At 50.7% G+C, this 16,736-nt stretch overlaps 1 protein-coding gene across 3 annotated transcripts in view; it reads left to right on the top strand.

Moving 5' to 3' along the window:
- LOC143785182 (uncharacterized) overlaps positions 1 to 16,736 on the top strand; it is a 31,208-nt gene that overhangs the window by 4,848 nt on the left and 9,624 nt on the right. For all 3 annotated transcript variants that reach the window (XM_077273889.1, XM_077273890.1, XM_077273891.1), the window contains exons 2-3: positions 14,971 to 15,284; positions 16,320 to 16,358. In XM_077273889.1, the coding sequence (XP_077130004.1) occupies positions 14,999 to 15,284; positions 16,320 to 16,358 (325 nt within the window). In that variant the 5' untranslated portion in view covers positions 14,971 to 14,998. The remainder of the gene's footprint in view (positions 1 to 14,970; positions 15,285 to 16,319; positions 16,359 to 16,736) is intronic.

Raw genomic sequence — 16,736 nt, 5'->3', positions numbered from 1 at the left:
CTCTGGTGGATCTCTCTAACCGGTTCCGGGCCCTCCAGGACTCCCCTCCAGAGGGGGGCGATGGGGACCCGGGGCCGGAGGTTGCGGACGGGGTTGTTGGGGCTCAGGAGGTCGCTGGGTCTTCTTCTCAGGGGGCAAATACAAAGCCTTCTGGGGGGGGGACTACCTCGGGACCACCAGACAAGGGCCAGAGTGTATGTAAGGAGAGAATGGATGAGTCAGTTTGTCTTAAGCGCACTAAAAACTCATCATTGTCAGAGGAAGAGGGTGAAACTGTTGGGGGTGGGAAGAAAAAGGCTATCTAATTCAATCAATCATGATGGCGGCACCCACCCCGTTGACGCTGGCAACCATTAATGTTGCCAGCATAAAGTCAGAAGCGGCAAGGTACACGGCCTTTCATTTTCTCGGCCAACTTGACGCCGACATTTTGTTTTTGCAGGAGACCAGGTTGACCGACCTATCAACCATGCATAAAGCAAGGCGGGAGTGGAGGCACGGGCCCTCCTACTGGTCTCTCGCGGCCGAGCCGTATAGCGGGGTGGCGGTCCTTTTTAAGACCGCAGCGGTTGAATGCAGACGATTGATCGAGTTAGAAATGGGGAGATGCTTGATCCTAGATGTCTCCATGGGGGGACAGGAGTTTCGGCTCATTAACATCTACAGTCCCCAGTCCAAGTGGGACCGCAAGTGTCTCTTCATGAAGATCAAACCTTACTTATTTTCGAGTCGGCAGGTGGTCTTTGGAGGGGATTTCAACAATGTCACGAGACCCTGTGATAGAGGAGGTTCCGTAGACCGGCTGGCTTACGATTGCGTCGCGCTAAATAGGATAGTAAGTGAGGCACGCCTGGTGGATGTCCACATCCGGCACAACACAGGCCACGCGGGGTTCACCTATTTTAGAGGTAGTCAGTGCAGGTCTAGGATAGACAGGTTTTATTTGAAGGAGGAGGCCGTTTCCTCGCCGTTGTCGGTTGTGGAGGTGGAATTCTCCGATCACTGTTTGATTATGTTTTCTCTGAGCGTTACAGAGACTCCTCGGATGGGAAGAGGTTATTGGAAGCTGAATTCGTCACTCCTTGAGGAAGAAGCTGTAAGACGGTCCTTTGAGGAATTTCTTCAGAGCCAGGTACCGCTGCTGGGCCTAAGTAACACTAAGTCGGAGTGGTGGGAGATGTTCAAACATCGGGTGGCGAGATTCTTCCGGCAACTCTCGAACCTCAGAAGCCTGAACAGGGATCGCCTGTATCAGAGCCTGAGGAGGAAACTCGAGCAACTTGTCTCGACTGGGGGTAGCCGCGAGGCGATCTCCAGTGTGAAATCCTTGCTAAAGAGGTGTCAGTACGATAGACACGCATCTTTGGTTTTTGAGAGGGACTACGGGAAGTACTACTCGCCCGACCCCTACAGAAGCTGCAAGATGTCAGTGAATAGTAAGATAGTGACGGGGCTGATGGACAGTACGGGATCCCTGAGAAGGTCCAGATCAGGGATCTTGGAGGTCGTCAGTTCATACTACTCGCACCTCTTGGGAAGGAAGGAACTGGATCGTGACAGGATGTCGGCTTTCCTGGCTGAAGCTGTTCCTGAGCCAGGGGCTGACCTCTCGCTGGGCGGTTTGGCAGAAGCGATCAAAGAAGAGGAAGTGAGACTGGCGATCGATGGGCTCCGGCCCAAAAAATCGCCAGGTCCGGATGGCTTAACATCCGAGTTCTTTAAGACCTTTAGGGACTCCTTGGTCCCCCTCTTGACTCAGGTGTTTAATGAGTGTCTCTCCTCGGGCACTCTGCCGAGATCATTAAGGAGGTCGGCTCTGATCATTTTGTCAAAGGGTAAGGATCCATCACGCATTGAGAATTGGCGTCCCATATCACTTCTCAATGTGGACAGGAAGGTTTTGGCTAAGATACTCTTCAACAGGCTGGTGAAATTTGCGCCGCGGCTCCTTTCGGAGGCCCAGCACTGTTGCGTTCCTGGCCGTAGCACTTTCAGTGCTGTTCTGGGTGTCCGAGAGGCCGTGGAGCAAGGCAGGGCGGGCCTTTGGAAGGGGTTCTTGCTGACCCTGGATCAGGCAAAAGCCTTTGATCGGGTTGACCACGAGTACCTCTGGTCCACTCTTTTGAGGTATGGTCTGCCTGGAGGGTTTGTGGACTGGCTTAAGACCTTGTACGCAGGGGCTGAGACTTTCCCTCTGGTAAACGGGTGGATTGGACAACCTTTCGGGGTAGAGTCCGGTGTCCGCCAGGGCTGCCCTCTTAGCCCTTTGCTTTACGCGTTTGCGATCGATCCCTTCCTCAGAAGGGTCGATTGTGGGCCGTTGGCGGGGGTGGGGATGGGCGGGGTGGCGCCGGAGGCTATCCTGAGGGTAGTGGCCTACGCGGATGACGTCACGGTCTTTGTTTCTTCGCAAGAGGAGGCGATGGTGGTGATGTCAGAAGTGGAGAGCTACTCGGAGGCATCCGGGTCCAAGGTCAACCAGGACAAGTGTGAGAGTCTCTGGCTGGGAGGCGGGGATCCCGCGTTTGATCTTCCGGACACCCTCCCCGAACCCCAAGAACATGCCAAAGTCCTAGGCATCGAATTTGGCCAGGGTGATTACCCCACGAAAAACTGGGAAGGCAGAATCAAAGGTGTCGCCCAAAGAGTGGACCAATGGAAGGGTTGGTCTTTGACCCTGAGGGAAAGGGTTGACCTGTGCAAAGCTTTCCTGCTCCCCTTGCTAATCTACCTGGGCAGCGTCTGTGTCTTACCAGAGCCTCTCTGGACACGGGTCTACAGTCTGTTCTTCCAGATGTTATGGGGGAATAGACTGAATCTAGTCAAACGGGAGGTCACTTACCGCACGAGGAGACTAGGGGGGTTGAATATGGTAAACCCCGTGGTGTTCCTAGTGAACACCTTTTTGAAAGTTAACGTGGCAAACCTCTGGAAAGAGAGGGCTCCTCCGTGGGTATTCTCCTGCAAGGGATGGTTTCAGCCTTTCTTCCAGGAATGGGAGACAGGGGGAAGATTGAAGGATCTCCGCACACCGCACGGGCATCTCCCGGCTTATGTTACCCCGGTTCTGAAAATGATGCGCCGGTGGGGTCTGGGAATGTGGGAAGTGAGGTCCCTCCCGAGGAAACTCCTCGACGTGCGGGTCTTGCTTTCGCATTTTCAGAAACCATTGGTCCTCAAGGACTGCCCAAGTCGGGATCTAGAGGTTGGGTTAAGTTTGCTAAATTCTAGCAGGATCCCCAAGAAGTATTGGGACTTGACTTGGCGCTGCTTCCAAGGTAAGTTGTATGTGAAGGACAATTTGAAGCACAGGAGCTCCGTGGACAGGAATTGTCCCCGTGAGGCTTGCGCTACCATGCTGGAAAGCATGGAGCACTTCCTGCTTCATTGTCCTTTTAATACAGAGGTGTACAACAGGCTGGGCGCTTCCATTGGTTGGCCGCGGCTGGCCACTCTGTCCTATGCCGAGTGGGCCTATGGAGCGTTCAGAGACCTCGGGAGAAGGGACCGAGCCACTTTATTCTTAGTCAGCGCAGTGGTCAGGTACTTCACGTGGAACGCACGAGTTTTAGTTTCGACGCAGCATAAAATCCTCCGTGTAGATGAAGTTTGTAGCAGCATCCTAGGTGCCCTGGTGAAGGTGCGTTCTCTGGAGTGCGAAAGACTGGGTGCCCGGAGGGCGGCCCATCTCTGGAGGGGTTTCTCCTTCGGGGTGCCTTAGTCCGTTAGCGCTCCTATATCCTGGTGGTGGGCTGATGTCTTTACACCCTAGGTTTTTGTTTTGTATTTCTGTTCCCTGAATAGAAGGTTTGCAGGCATCGAACTTGAGCCTTGGGTGGTGAGTATGTAGGTTGTGAAGTTGGTTTATGTATATATTGTATATAGTGTATTGTATATATTGTATATAGTGTGTATAATAGAGGGTCTTAGTTAGGTTGGGTGGGGGATTGGGGGGTTTCAACAGCGGTGATATGAGACTGATCTGGCCTGGCCCAGGCCCCGCCTGGGGAAAAACTTTGGGGCCTGATCCTAGCTCGGATAATTCCTGAACTTTGTGGCCAGAGCTGGATCAGGGGTGGCGGGATAGTTAGTGTAGGTGTGTGTATATACATATAAAAAAAAAAATAAAAATAATAATTAATAATAATAATTTTGTACAGTGTATTGTATTTAGGTTTGTTGTAGGGTGTATGTGGCGGTGCAAGCGGGTGGCTGTAAGGTAAGGCAGTGGGACCAGTAGGGTTTTGCTGTGTTTGCGGCGTTGTATAAATCTGTATATAATGTGTTTATAGTGTATATATTGTTTATATTGTATATAGGACGGTGTGAATGTAGTTGGGGTTGTATATAGTAGTATGAATGAAGCTGGGCCGGGGGTCTTGTATGATTTTATTACTATTTATAATTTTTACAGGGGTATTAATGTAAGTTATGAGTATTTTGTTTGTTGTCTTTTCTTTTTGCTTTCTTTATTTAATTGGAATTTTCTTTCTTGTCCCTGATTAGTAGGTTTCTTTTTTGTCTTTTGTGGCCGTCTGATTGGAGCTTTGTTCTTATGTTTTGTTTTGTTGTGTTCTATTTGTAGTGTATCATAGTTAGTGTCATGTGAAAGTATTTTATTTAATAAAAGACTCACTGTGTTATCTGTGGTGTTACATAGGACTGCAGGTGACATCTCCTACATTATCTGTACTCAGAGTTATCACTGTGTTATCTGTGGTGTTACATGGGACTGCAGGTGACATCTACTACATTATCTGTACTCAGAGAGTTATCACTGTGTTATCTGTGGTGTTACATAGGACTGCAGGTGACATCTACTACATTATCTGTACTCAGGGAGTTATCACTGTGTTATCTGTGGTGTTACATAGGACTGCAGGTGACATCTCCTACATTATCTGTACTCAGAGTTATCACTGTGTTATCTGTGGTGTTACATGGGACTGCAGGTGACATCTACTACATTATCTGTACTCAGAGAGTTATCACTGTGTTATCTGTGGTGTTACATAGGACTGCAGGTGACATCTACTACATTATCTGTACTCAGGGAGTTATCACTGTGTTATCTGTGGTGTTACATAGGACTGCAGGTGACATCTCCTACATTATCTGTACTCAGAGTTATCACTGTGTTATCTGTGGTGTTACATGGGACTGCAGGTGACATCTACTACATTATCTGTACTCAGAGAGTTATCACTGTGTTATCTGTGGTGTTACATAGGACTGCAGGTGACATCTACTACATTATCTGTACTCAGGGAGTTATCACTGTGTTATCTGTGGTGTTACATAGGACTGCAGGTGACATCTACTACATTATCTGTACGCAGAGAGTTATCACTGTGTTATCTGTGGTGTTACATAGGACTGCAGGTGACATCTACTACATTATCTGTACTCACTGTGTAATCTGTGGTGTTACATAGGACTGCAGGTGACACCTACTACATTATGTGTACTCAGAGAGATATCACTGTGTTATCTGTGGTGTTACACAGGACTGAGTGTGGAGGACAGGTGCGCACAATCAGTCACACCCTGCTGGGAGCAGCACCTGTATTGTGAGCTCCAGGACTTCCAGCAGGAGGCCCAGAGTCTGCCTCTCTTCTCCCCAGGGAGAGGCAGGCTTCCTGGGAGGCCGACATGGCTTCCCAGGCTTCTGTTCCCCGGTCTGTGCCGGCGGGGGACAGAGAGCAGCAGCAACAGCAACTGGCCCAAGAGGGACTGAGGAGGTCAGGACGGGTGAGAAGAACCATACCCACCTACTCCAACCCTGAGACGGCTCATCGTCCGCCCAGAGAGGGAGACAGGGGCACCCCAGGCCCCAGGAAGGAGAGCCCAGGAACATCCTGGGGGGAGAGGAGCTCCGGCGAGTCCACGAGTACCTTCTCCTCCCGAGTGGTCGCCATGCTACGTGAGTACGAGGACGCCGGCAAAGCACTGACCGGGCTGAAGGAGGAGCTGCGGGAGGCTCGGATCCTGAATACCCGAGCCTCTAGCAAGGAGAAACCTGTGACCTCCCAGAGGTTAAGAGCCCTCAGAGATGAGGTGGCCCGGTTAGTGCTCCTCCGGGAGGGGATTGAGAAAAGCGCAGGTCCCTTCCTGGAGAGGTTTAAGAACCAGCGGCGGTTCTCAGAAATGAAGGGGTTAAATACCTCAGGAGAACCGCCAGCCGGCGTCCTAAGCGACGAGGAGGAGGAGGACGCCGATGTGGTCGTGACTGGAGTCCTACAAGCTGGAACCAGCCGGGAGAGTGAGCCGCAGAGCCGACAACAGGGAAGCGGCCTCCCGGCACGGCAGAGGACTCCGACAGCACAGGCTGGAGTGTCAGCGGAGGAAGAGGAGGAGGGCGGTCTGCTACAGGAGATCAGACAGCTGGAGTCTCCAGTGAACCTGGACCGCTTCTCCTTCGGTGAGGACGAGCCAGCAGAGGAAACCAAGAAGAGGAAGAAGAAGACGACGGAGACCGCACGGGAGGTGGTGAGTTACAAATATGTACCGATGGATGATGTTACACCTACCATCTCCTGTGTAAACCCCACCAAACCTAAACGCACGGGCTCTGCAGTGGGTCCGGGGCATAGGCAAGGTGGGGAGAGGAGGAGGACGTCCGGCGGTGCTGCCGTCTGTGCGGGGAACAGTGCAGGGGGCGAGGCTGTGGAGGTACTCACGGCGCCGGACATAGGGGACCCCGAGGAGTTTCCCTCCCTGCCCTCTGCGGCTAAGCCGGTTATCACCGGGGCTGAGGGGGGTGAGGTGGGTGTCCACGCCGTTGCGAAAGGGGGACGGTGTGGGCAGACTCCATCCCTGCTCACTACGGCTGAGCCGGCCGACGCCGGGGCTGTGGGGGGCAGGTCCGAGGAACATGGTGCGGCGAAAGGAGGGCGCACTGTTGTGACAGGGGCGCAGTGCGCCTTAAAGGAGAACAGGCACGCAGCTGTGACAGGAGAGCAGCGTGTCCAAAAAGGACAGAAAAAGGATAAATCATCTGCAGGGAACAAGAGGCGCCCTGCTGTGACAGGGGGACAGAGTGCTCCAGCACCCCAGCATGACACCAGGACTGCGAAGTCTGTGGGTGCGGGGCAGGCGGCGCCCCCCAACGAGCAGCGGGCCCAAAATAATAAAGTGCAAACTGCTGCAGTGGGGGGGCAAGGCGCTCCAAGGACACAACAGAGAGTCAGCACCAATCAAGGGAAATCGAGTGTGGTGCTGCACCCCTCCCCCGGTCCGGCAGGTGTGAGTGCAGAGAAGCTAGCAGACACAAGTGAGGAAGGAATGGATGTGACTGTGGCAGGTGCAGAGAACACTGTGACAAATGGTGGTGAGAATACTGGAAAAAAAGTGACGGGAAGTGGTGGCAGTGGTAAGAAGAATGAAAGCAGCTGTGCAGGAAATGATGGGAGTAGTAGTGGAGTGAATGATGGGAGTAGTGGTGGAGTGAATGGTGGGAATAGTGGTGGAATGAATGATGGGAGCAGTGGTGGAGTAAATGATGGGAGTAGTGATGTTGCAAATGATGGGAGTAGTGGAGGAGTGAATGAGGAGAGCATTACTGATGTTGGTGGAGGGGAAGCAGGTAGTGGTCCCGCTGCCCCCCCAGCGGTGGCGGGGGCTTCAGCCCCAAGCTATTCAGCAGCTGTCACTGCTGGGGGTAGTAGTGCGCCCTTGTCTGGTGACCCTGAGGATGGTGACTTGCAACAGCGCTTCCTGGACGCCCTGAGGAGAGGGGAGAGTTCCATCAATGTAGAGGGGAGGGAGGTTGATCTGTCTTTCTGGATAGAGAGACACGGTCTTTCCGCCTTCCGAGATAGAGGGGCAGAGACTGTCTGGTCTCTGCCAACACCAGGGCAGAGGAGCAACCGTAGGAACGTGGCCCGTCTCCAGTGGGTAAGCAAGGATGCCTGTCCTGATCGGTCAAAGGTTGCTGAGCTCCTGCTGGGGATGGGCTTCGTGGCATATGACATCTTCGCCTTGATCCATCCCTATGGGACCTCCTACTTCGATGTCAGCTTCGTGAGACCGGAGGGCCTTGAGCTTTTCTGGTCTCGCCATGAGCTGGCTCGGGGTCGCCCCGAATGGCAGGGTTTCCTCGCTGTGGCAATATCTCGCCAGAACTCAGTCAGGAAGGTGACCGTTTTGACCAGTAACGAGTCACTTTCCTGTGTCGACATCTCCACCTGGGTTGGACGATACGGCGACATCGTCGGTATTCCCGAGAAGACCCTCGATGAGCATGGTATCTGGTCAGGAGCCTGGACCTTCATGGTGAAATTGAAGGTTTCAGGAAACACCGTTACCCATATCCCTTCCTCAACATTTTTGGGGAGGGACAGGATCTTGATTTTCTACCGGGGGCAGCCTAAGGTCTGTCACAGGTGCGGCAGCCCCACACACTTCAGTGCGCAGTGTACCACCCAGAAATGCGCACTGTGTGGGGACCTCGGCCATCTTGCTGCTACCTGTGGCAGGATTAGGTGTAACCTGTGTGGTGACCTCGGTCACCCGTTCAGTCGCTGTCCGCGTTCCTTTGCCAATGCGGTCCTGAAAGCGGCGAGTGCGGGACAGGCGAAAGCCGGGACTAATCTCGCCGGTGAAGGGACCAGCAGAGGCGGAGGAGGCAGGGAACCGGTGAGGAGCAGGCTGCCGCCATCCAATATCAGGCGGCAGGAGCAGCGCCATGGGAAAAGGGGGCAGGGAGTAATGACCCTAAACTCTGACCCGGGTGCTCCACTTGCAGCTGAGGATCCTAAAGACAGCGAATTGAGCGAGGAAGTCAAGAGACTTGAAAGAGAGGAGCAAAAGGACGCCATGTCTGCCCAGGAACCTTCATCCGGTGACAGTCTGGATGAGGGAGAGGGGGAGTGGTCACAGCAAAAGAAAAAGGGTAACAGGAAAACAACTAAGGATAAGAGGGGGTCCGGGCCTCGAGCCTCCTCCTCGGAGTGCGACCCCTCTGACTCCGTAGCCCTGATCCAGGTGCCATTGGAAGGTCCAGCCGCCCCCCCTCTGGTGGATCTCTCTAACCGGTTCCGGGCCCTCCAGGACTCCCCTCCAGAGGGGGGCGATGGGGACCCGGGGCCGGAGGTTGCGGACGGGGTTGTTGGGGCTCAGGAGGTCGCTGGGTCTTCTTCTCAGGGGGCAAATACAAAGCCTTCTGGGGGGGGGACTACCTCGGGACCACCAGACAAGGGCCAGAGTGTATGTAAGGAGAGAATGGATGAGTCAGTTTGTCTTAAGCGCACTAAAAACTCATCATTGTCAGAGGAAGAGGGTGAAACTGTTGGGGGTGGGAAGAAAAAGGCTATCTAATTCAATCAATCATGATGGCGGCACCCACCCCGTTGACGCTGGCAACCATTAATGTTGCCAGCATAAAGTCAGAAGCGGCAAGGTACACGGCCTTTCATTTTCTCGGCCAACTTGACGCCGACATTTTGTTTTTGCAGGAGACCAGGTTGACCGACCTATCAACCATGCATAAAGCAAGGCGGGAGTGGAGGCACGGGCCCTCCTACTGGTCTCTCGCGGCCGAGCCGTATAGCGGGGTGGCGGTCCTTTTTAAGACCGCAGCGGTTGAATGCAGACGATTGATCGAGTTAGAAATGGGGAGATGCTTGATCCTAGATGTCTCCATGGGGGGACAGGAGCTTCGGCTCATTAACATCTACAGTCCCCAGTCCAAGTGGGACCGCAAGTGTCTCTTCATGAAGATCAAACCTTACTTATTTTCGAGTCGGCAGGTGGTCTTTGGAGGGGATTTCAACAATGTCACGAGACCCTGTGATAGAGGAGGTTCCGTAGACCGGCTGGCTTACGATTGCGTCGCGCTAAATAGGATAGTAAGTGAGGCACGCCTGGTGGATGTCCACATCCGGCACAACACAGGCCACGCGGGGTTCACCTATTTTAGAGGTAGTCAGTGCAGGTCTAGGATAGACAGGTTTTATTTGAAGGAGGAGGCCGTTTCCTCGCCGTTGTCGGTTGTGGAGGTGGAATTCTCCGATCACTGTTTGATTATGTTTTCTCTGAGCGTTACAGAGACTCCTCGGATGGGAAGAGGTTATTGGAAGCTGAATTCGTCACTCCTTGAGGAAGAAGCTGTAAGACGGTCCTTTGAGGAATTTCTTCAGAGCCAGGTACCGCTGCTGGGCCTAAGTAACACTAAGTCGGAGTGGTGGGAGATGTTCAAACATCGGGTGGCGAGATTCTTCCGGCAACTCTCGAACCTCAGAAGCCTGAACAGGGATCGCCTGTATCAGAGCCTGAGGAGGAAACTCGAGCAACTTGTCTCGACTGGGGGTAGCCGCGAGGCGATCTCCAGTGTGAAATCCTTGCTAAAGAGGTGTCAGTACGATAGGCACGCATCTTTGGTTTTTGAGAGGGACTACGGGAAGTACTACTCGCCCGACCCCTACAGAAGCTGCAAGATGTCAGTGAATAGTAAGATAGTGACGGGGCTGATGGACAGTACGGGATCCCTGAGAAGGTCCAGATCAGGGATCTTGGAGGTCGTCAGTTCATACTACTCGCACCTCTTGGGAAGGAAGGAACTGGATCGTGACAGGATGTCGGCTTTCCTGGCTGAAGCTGTTCCTGAGCCAGGGGCTGACCTCTCGCTGGGCGGTTTGGCAGAAGCGATCAAAGAAGAGGAAGTGAGACTGGCGATCGATGGGCTCCGGCCCAAAAAATCGCCAGGTCCGGATGGCTTAACATCCGAGTTCTTTAAGACCTTTAGGGACTCCTTGGTCCCCCTCTTGACTCAGGTGTTTAATGAGTGTCTCTCCTCGGGCACTCTGCCGAGATCATTAAGGAGGTCGGCTCTGATCATTTTGTCAAAGGGTAAGGATCCATCACGCATTGAGAATTGGCGTCCCATATCACTTCTCAATGTGGACAGGAAGGTTTTGGCTAAGATACTCTTCAACAGGCTGGTGAAATTTGCGCCGCGGCTCCTTTCGGAGGCCCAGCACTGTTGCGTTCCTGGCCGTAGCACTTTCAGTGCTGTTCTGGGTGTCCGAGAGGCCGTGGAGCAAGGCAGGGCGGGCCTTTGGAAGGGGTTCTTGCTGACCCTGGATCAGGCAAAAGCCTTTGATCGGGTTGACCACGAGTACCTCTGGTCCACTCTTTTGAGGTATGGTCTGCCTGGAGGGTTTGTGGACTGGCTTAAGACCTTGTATGCAGGGGCTGAGACTTTCCCTCTGGTAAACGGGTGGATTGGACAACCTTTCGGGGTAGAGTCCGGTGTCCGCCAGGGCTGCCCTCTTAGCCCTTTGCTTTACGCGTTTGCGATCGATCCCTTCCTCAGAAGGGTCGATTGTGGGCCGTTGGCGGGGGTGGGGATGGGCGGGGTGGCGCCGGAGGCTATCCTGAGGGTAGTGGCCTACGCGGATGACGTCACGGTCTTTGTTTCTTCGCAAGAGGAGGCGATGGTGGTGATGTCAGAAGTGGAGAGCTACTCGGAGGCATCCGGGTCCAAGGTCAACCAGGACAAGTGTGAGAGTCTCTGGCTGGGAGGCGGGGATCCCGCGTTTGATCTTCCGGACACCCTCCCCGAACCCCAAGAACATGCCAAAGTCCTAGGCATCGAATTTGGCCAGGGTGATTACCCCACGAAAAACTGGGAAGGCAGAATCAAAGGTGTCGCCCAAAGAGTGGACCAATGGAAGGGTTGGTCTTTGACCCTGAGGGAAAGGGTTGACCTGTGCAAAGCTTTCCTGCTCCCCTTGCTAATCTACCTGGGCAGCGTCTGTGTCTTACCAGAGCCTCTCTGGACACGGGTCTACAGTCTGTTCTTCCAGATGTTATGGGGGAATAGACTGAATCTAGTCAAACGAGAGGTCACTTACCGCACGAGGAGACTAGGGGGGTTGAATATGGTAAACCCCGTGGTGTTCCTAGTGAACACCTTTTTGAAAGTTAACGTGGCAAACCTCTGGAAAGAGAGGGCTCCTCCGTGGGTATTCTCCTGCAAGGGATGGTTTCAGCCTTTCTTCCAGGAATGGGAGACAGGGGGAAGATTGAAGGATCTCCGCACACCGCACGGGCATCTCCCGGCTTATGTTACCCCGGTTCTGAAAATGATGCGCCGGTGGGGTCTGGGAATGTGGGAAGTGAGGTCCCTCCCGAGGAAACTCCTCGACATGCGGGTCTTGCTTTCGCATTTTCAGAGACCATTGGTCCTCAAGGACTGCCCAAGTCGGGATCTAGAGGTTGGGTTAAGTTTGCTAAATTCTAGCAGGATCCCCAAGAAGTATTGGGACTTGACTTGGCGCTGCTTCCAAGGTAAGTTGTATGTGAAGGACAATTTGAAGCACAGGAGCTCCGTGGACAGGAATTGTCCCCGTGAGGCTTGCGCTACCATGCTGGAAAGCATGGAGCACTTCCTGCTTCATTGTCCTTTTAATACAGAGGTGTACAACAGGCTGGGCGCTTCCATTGGTTGGCCGCGGCTGGCCACTCTGTCCTATGCCGAGTGGGCCTATGGAGCGTTCAGAGACCTCGGGAGAAGGGACCGAGCCACTTTATTCTTAGTCAGCGCAGTGGTCAGGTACTTCACGTGGAACGCACGAGTTTTAGTTTCGACGCAGCATAAAATCCTCCGTGTAGATGAAGTTTGTAGCAGCATCCTAGGTGCCCTGGTGAAGGTGCGTTCTCTGGAGTGCGAAAGACTGGGTGCCCGGAGGGCGGCCCATCTCTGGAGGGGTTTCTCCTTCGGGGTGCCTTAGTCCGTTAGCGCTCCTATATCCTGGTGGTGGGCTGATATCTTTACACCCTAGATTTTTGTTTTGTATCTCTGTTCCCTGAATAGAAGGTTTGCAGGCATCGAACTTGAGCCTTGGGTGGTGAGTATGTAGGTTGTGAAGTTGGTTTATGTATATATTGTATATAGTGTATTGTATATATTGTATATAGTGTGTATAATAGAGGGTCTTAGTTAGGTTGGGTGGGGGATTGGGGGGTTTCAACAGCGGTGATATGAGACTGATCTGGCCTGGCCCAGGCCCCGCCTGGGGAAAAACTTTGGGGCCTGATCCTAGCTCGGATAATTCCTGAACTTTGTGGCCAGAGCTGGATCAGGGGTGGCGGGATAGTTAGTGTAGGTGTGTGTATATATATATATATATATATATATATAAAATAAAAAAAAAATAAAAAAAAAAATAAAAAAAAAAAATAAAAAAAAAATTTAATAATAATAATTTTGTATAGTGTATTGTATTTAGGTTTGTTGTAGGGTGTATGTGGCGGTGCAAGCGGGTGGCTGTAAGGTAAGGCAGTGGGACCAGTAGGGTTTTGCTGTGTTTGCGGCGTTGTATAAATCTGTATATAATGTGTTTATAGTGTATATATTGTTTATATTGTATATAGGACGGTGTGAATGTAGTTGGGGTTGTATATAGTAGTATGAATGAAGCTGGGCCGGGGGTCTTGTATGATTTTATTACTATTTATAATTTTTACAGGGGTATTAATGTAAGTTATGAGTATTTTGTTTGTTGTCTTTTCTTTTTGCTTTCTTTATTTAATTGGAATTTTCTTTCTTGTCCCTGATTAGTAGGTTTCTTTTTTGTCTTTTGTGGCCGTCTGATTGGAGCTTTGTTCTTATGTTTTGTTTTGTTGTGTTCTATTTGTAGTGTATCATAGTTAGTGTCATGTGAAAGTATTTTATTTAATAAAAGACTCACTGTGTTATCTGTGGTGTTACATAGGACTGCAGGTGACATCTACTACATTATCTGTACGCAGAGAGTTATCACTGTGTTATGTGTGGTGTTACATAGGACTGCAGGTGACTTCTACTACATTATCTGTACTCAGAGAGTTATCACTGTGTTATCTGTGGTGTTACATAGGACTGCAGGTGACATCTACTACATTATCTGTACTCAGAGAGTTATCACTGTGTTATCTGTGGTGTTACATGGGACTGCAGGTGACATCTACTACATTATCTGTACTCAGAGAGTTATCACTGTGTTATCTGTGGTGTTACATAGGACTGCAGGTGACATCTACTACATTATCTGTACTCAGGGAGTTATCACTGTGTTATCTGTGGTGTTACATAGGACTGCAGGTGACATCTCCTACATTATCTGTACTCAGAGTTATCACTGTGTTATCTGTGGTGTTACATGGGACTGCAGGTGACATCTACTACATTATCTGTACTCAGAGAGTTATCACTGCGTTATCTGTGGTGTTACATAGGGCTGCAGGTGACATCTACTACATTATCTGTACTCAGAGAGTTATCACTGTGTTATCTGTGGTGTTACATAGGACTGCAGGTGACATCTACTACATTATCTGTACTCACTGTGTAATCTGTGGTGTTACATAGGACTGCAGGTGACACCTACTACATTATCTGTACGCAGAGAGTTATCACTGTGTTATCTGTGGTGTTACATAGGACTGCAGGTGACACCTACTACATTATCTGTACGCAGAGAGTTATCACTGTTATCTGTGGTGTTACATAGGACTGCAGGAGACATCTACTACATTATCTGTACTCAGAGTTATCACTGTGTTATCTGTGGTGTTACATAGGACTGCAGGTGACATCTACTACATTATCTGTACTCACTGTGTAATCTGTGGTGTTACATAGGACTGCAGGTGACACCTACTACATTATCTGTACGCAGAGAGTTATCACTGTGTTATCTGTGGTGTTACATAGGACTGCAGGTGACACCTACTACATTATCTGTACGCAGAGAGTTATCACTGTTATCTGTAGTGTTACATAGGACTGCAGGATACCTGTGAGAGCCATGATGGCTGACATATAGTGAGATTCCCAGGCCCAGATTTTACCACCTCGTGACCTTGAGTTTCCACCGGAGATGTGTCGCTTCCACCTCAGACATCACAGTTTTCTCCTCTCGCTGAGATGTTGTTCCTTGGATTTCTCGATCCTTCAGTAACTGAATGTCAATCTTTATTTGTAAGGGATTTCGGGATCTGTGATTCTACAACTATGGGGACAGAAACTACAAATATCATAAATATCCTGGGAAACCGTCTGAGAGACTTGTCCAAGGCCCGTCTAGACGCCTTCGTTGGGGCTCTCTGTGGTCTCCAGGCTCCTCGAGGATGCAACCAAATCCAGACAGACCGACTAAAAGGAAAAACTCCAATGGAGGTGGCCGACATTATCATAAATTCCTACACGGTAAAACACGGGCCAGTGAAAGTCAGAGAAGCTCTGAGGAACCTCAACGAAAATCAGATTCGGGTTGACCTAGAGAAAGATCTCCGAGGAGGTGAGCAGATTAATAGGTACATTGATTTATTGAGTTATTAGTCATCTTACGCAGGAGCCGTCACTGGTCATACTGGTGACACAGAGGAGGGGACACTCGGAGAACCCTTCTCCTTCACATCGTCCATCCAGCGAAAGGTGCGGAATATTTTGAGGTCCTTAAATCACTAATTAACTCAGTAATGATTGATTGGAGGGAAGAATGGAGATTACTTTTCCTCGTCTCCCCAATGTCAGAGACTAAAGCCCCACAAACATAATAGATAGCTGTTAGCCGAATGTTTCGTAGGCAGGAACGTTCGTAGGCAGGAACGTTCGACCAAGATCTCCTATATTCTCTGTTATCTCCAGGAAACAAAAATATCGACTGGTGGAAATCAGACATGATGGATATTCTCTCCCTCAACATCACCTGTCGGGGCTGAGTTGGGAGAACCACACACATTAGACCGTCGGCCGACCCCACTGATATCGACGAGCTTGGCTGACCGTAGTCTAACGTGCATGGGAGGCCTGTAGACATATTTCCTAAAAGGGTGATTTATGCAAGAATGGCCCAAAATGGAAGTTAATGAAGACGTTTCGAGTTGTCCATGGGCAGGACTCAAAATTAGTCCACGACCATGAGGAGCAAAGCAAAGCGCTATGACTGAACATTTTACTGGAAATTTTAAGTCTTTTTTAGCATTTTTTACACCTACTGTTCAATACTTCCTATTATGAGGAATACATGCCATAGTTTATCAGTTCATTCTTCTGCCTATACCAATATCATCAGAGCTCGGCCTCACTACATTGGGTTATATGATAATATAGCCGGCTTCATTTTATTAATTGAAGGGATTGTCCAGAAATTGATATCTCACAGACGTCAATCAAACATGCGGATTCGGAGGAGGTAGTCCCTGCTCTTCTTCGGAGGTTTTATGACTTGTACATGTGCAGCCACTTTTCCTTTGCAGATCCGGATGACTGGAGGTCCAACTGCTGGACCACAGCTTGTCCGAAACATGATGTGTTTCTTTTATCTTAACAGATAAAAATGAAAAGAAAAACCCAAAAGAAGCCGAGCCCGGTGAGTGTAATATTAGACTGATGAAGCTGATGATTAAACTGATTCAGTCCAGCGTTACTGTGGTCATTGGGGCAGACAGTAGAAAGGTCCTAGATGTGGTGACCACCATCCATGGTCTGTAGGGGTCGGTGCTAAAATCTAGAGAAGTAGCCAATAGATCAGGGTTGACGGAAGTCAGAAATTAGCTACACTCTTCTCAGTAAAAGAGAAGATTACGGCAAAGGTTCCCCCAGGTATTGACCTTATGAGACTGCGGTGGGGCTGGTAACAGTGGTCTCCTTAAGGGTGTAGACGAGGGTGGACGGACAAATTGGCAGATCTCCTTTTTTTACTGAATACCAGTGATCTTACTGAAAAATGGGCTGGAGCAAACTACGT

Source organism: Ranitomeya variabilis, chromosome 7, assembly GCF_051348905.1.
Source record: "Ranitomeya variabilis isolate aRanVar5 chromosome 7, aRanVar5.hap1, whole genome shotgun sequence".
Lineage (NCBI taxonomy): Eukaryota > Metazoa > Chordata > Amphibia > Anura > Dendrobatidae > Ranitomeya > Ranitomeya variabilis.
Note: the sequence above shows the minus strand (reverse complement) of the source record. Positions and strands in the feature narration are given on the sequence as shown.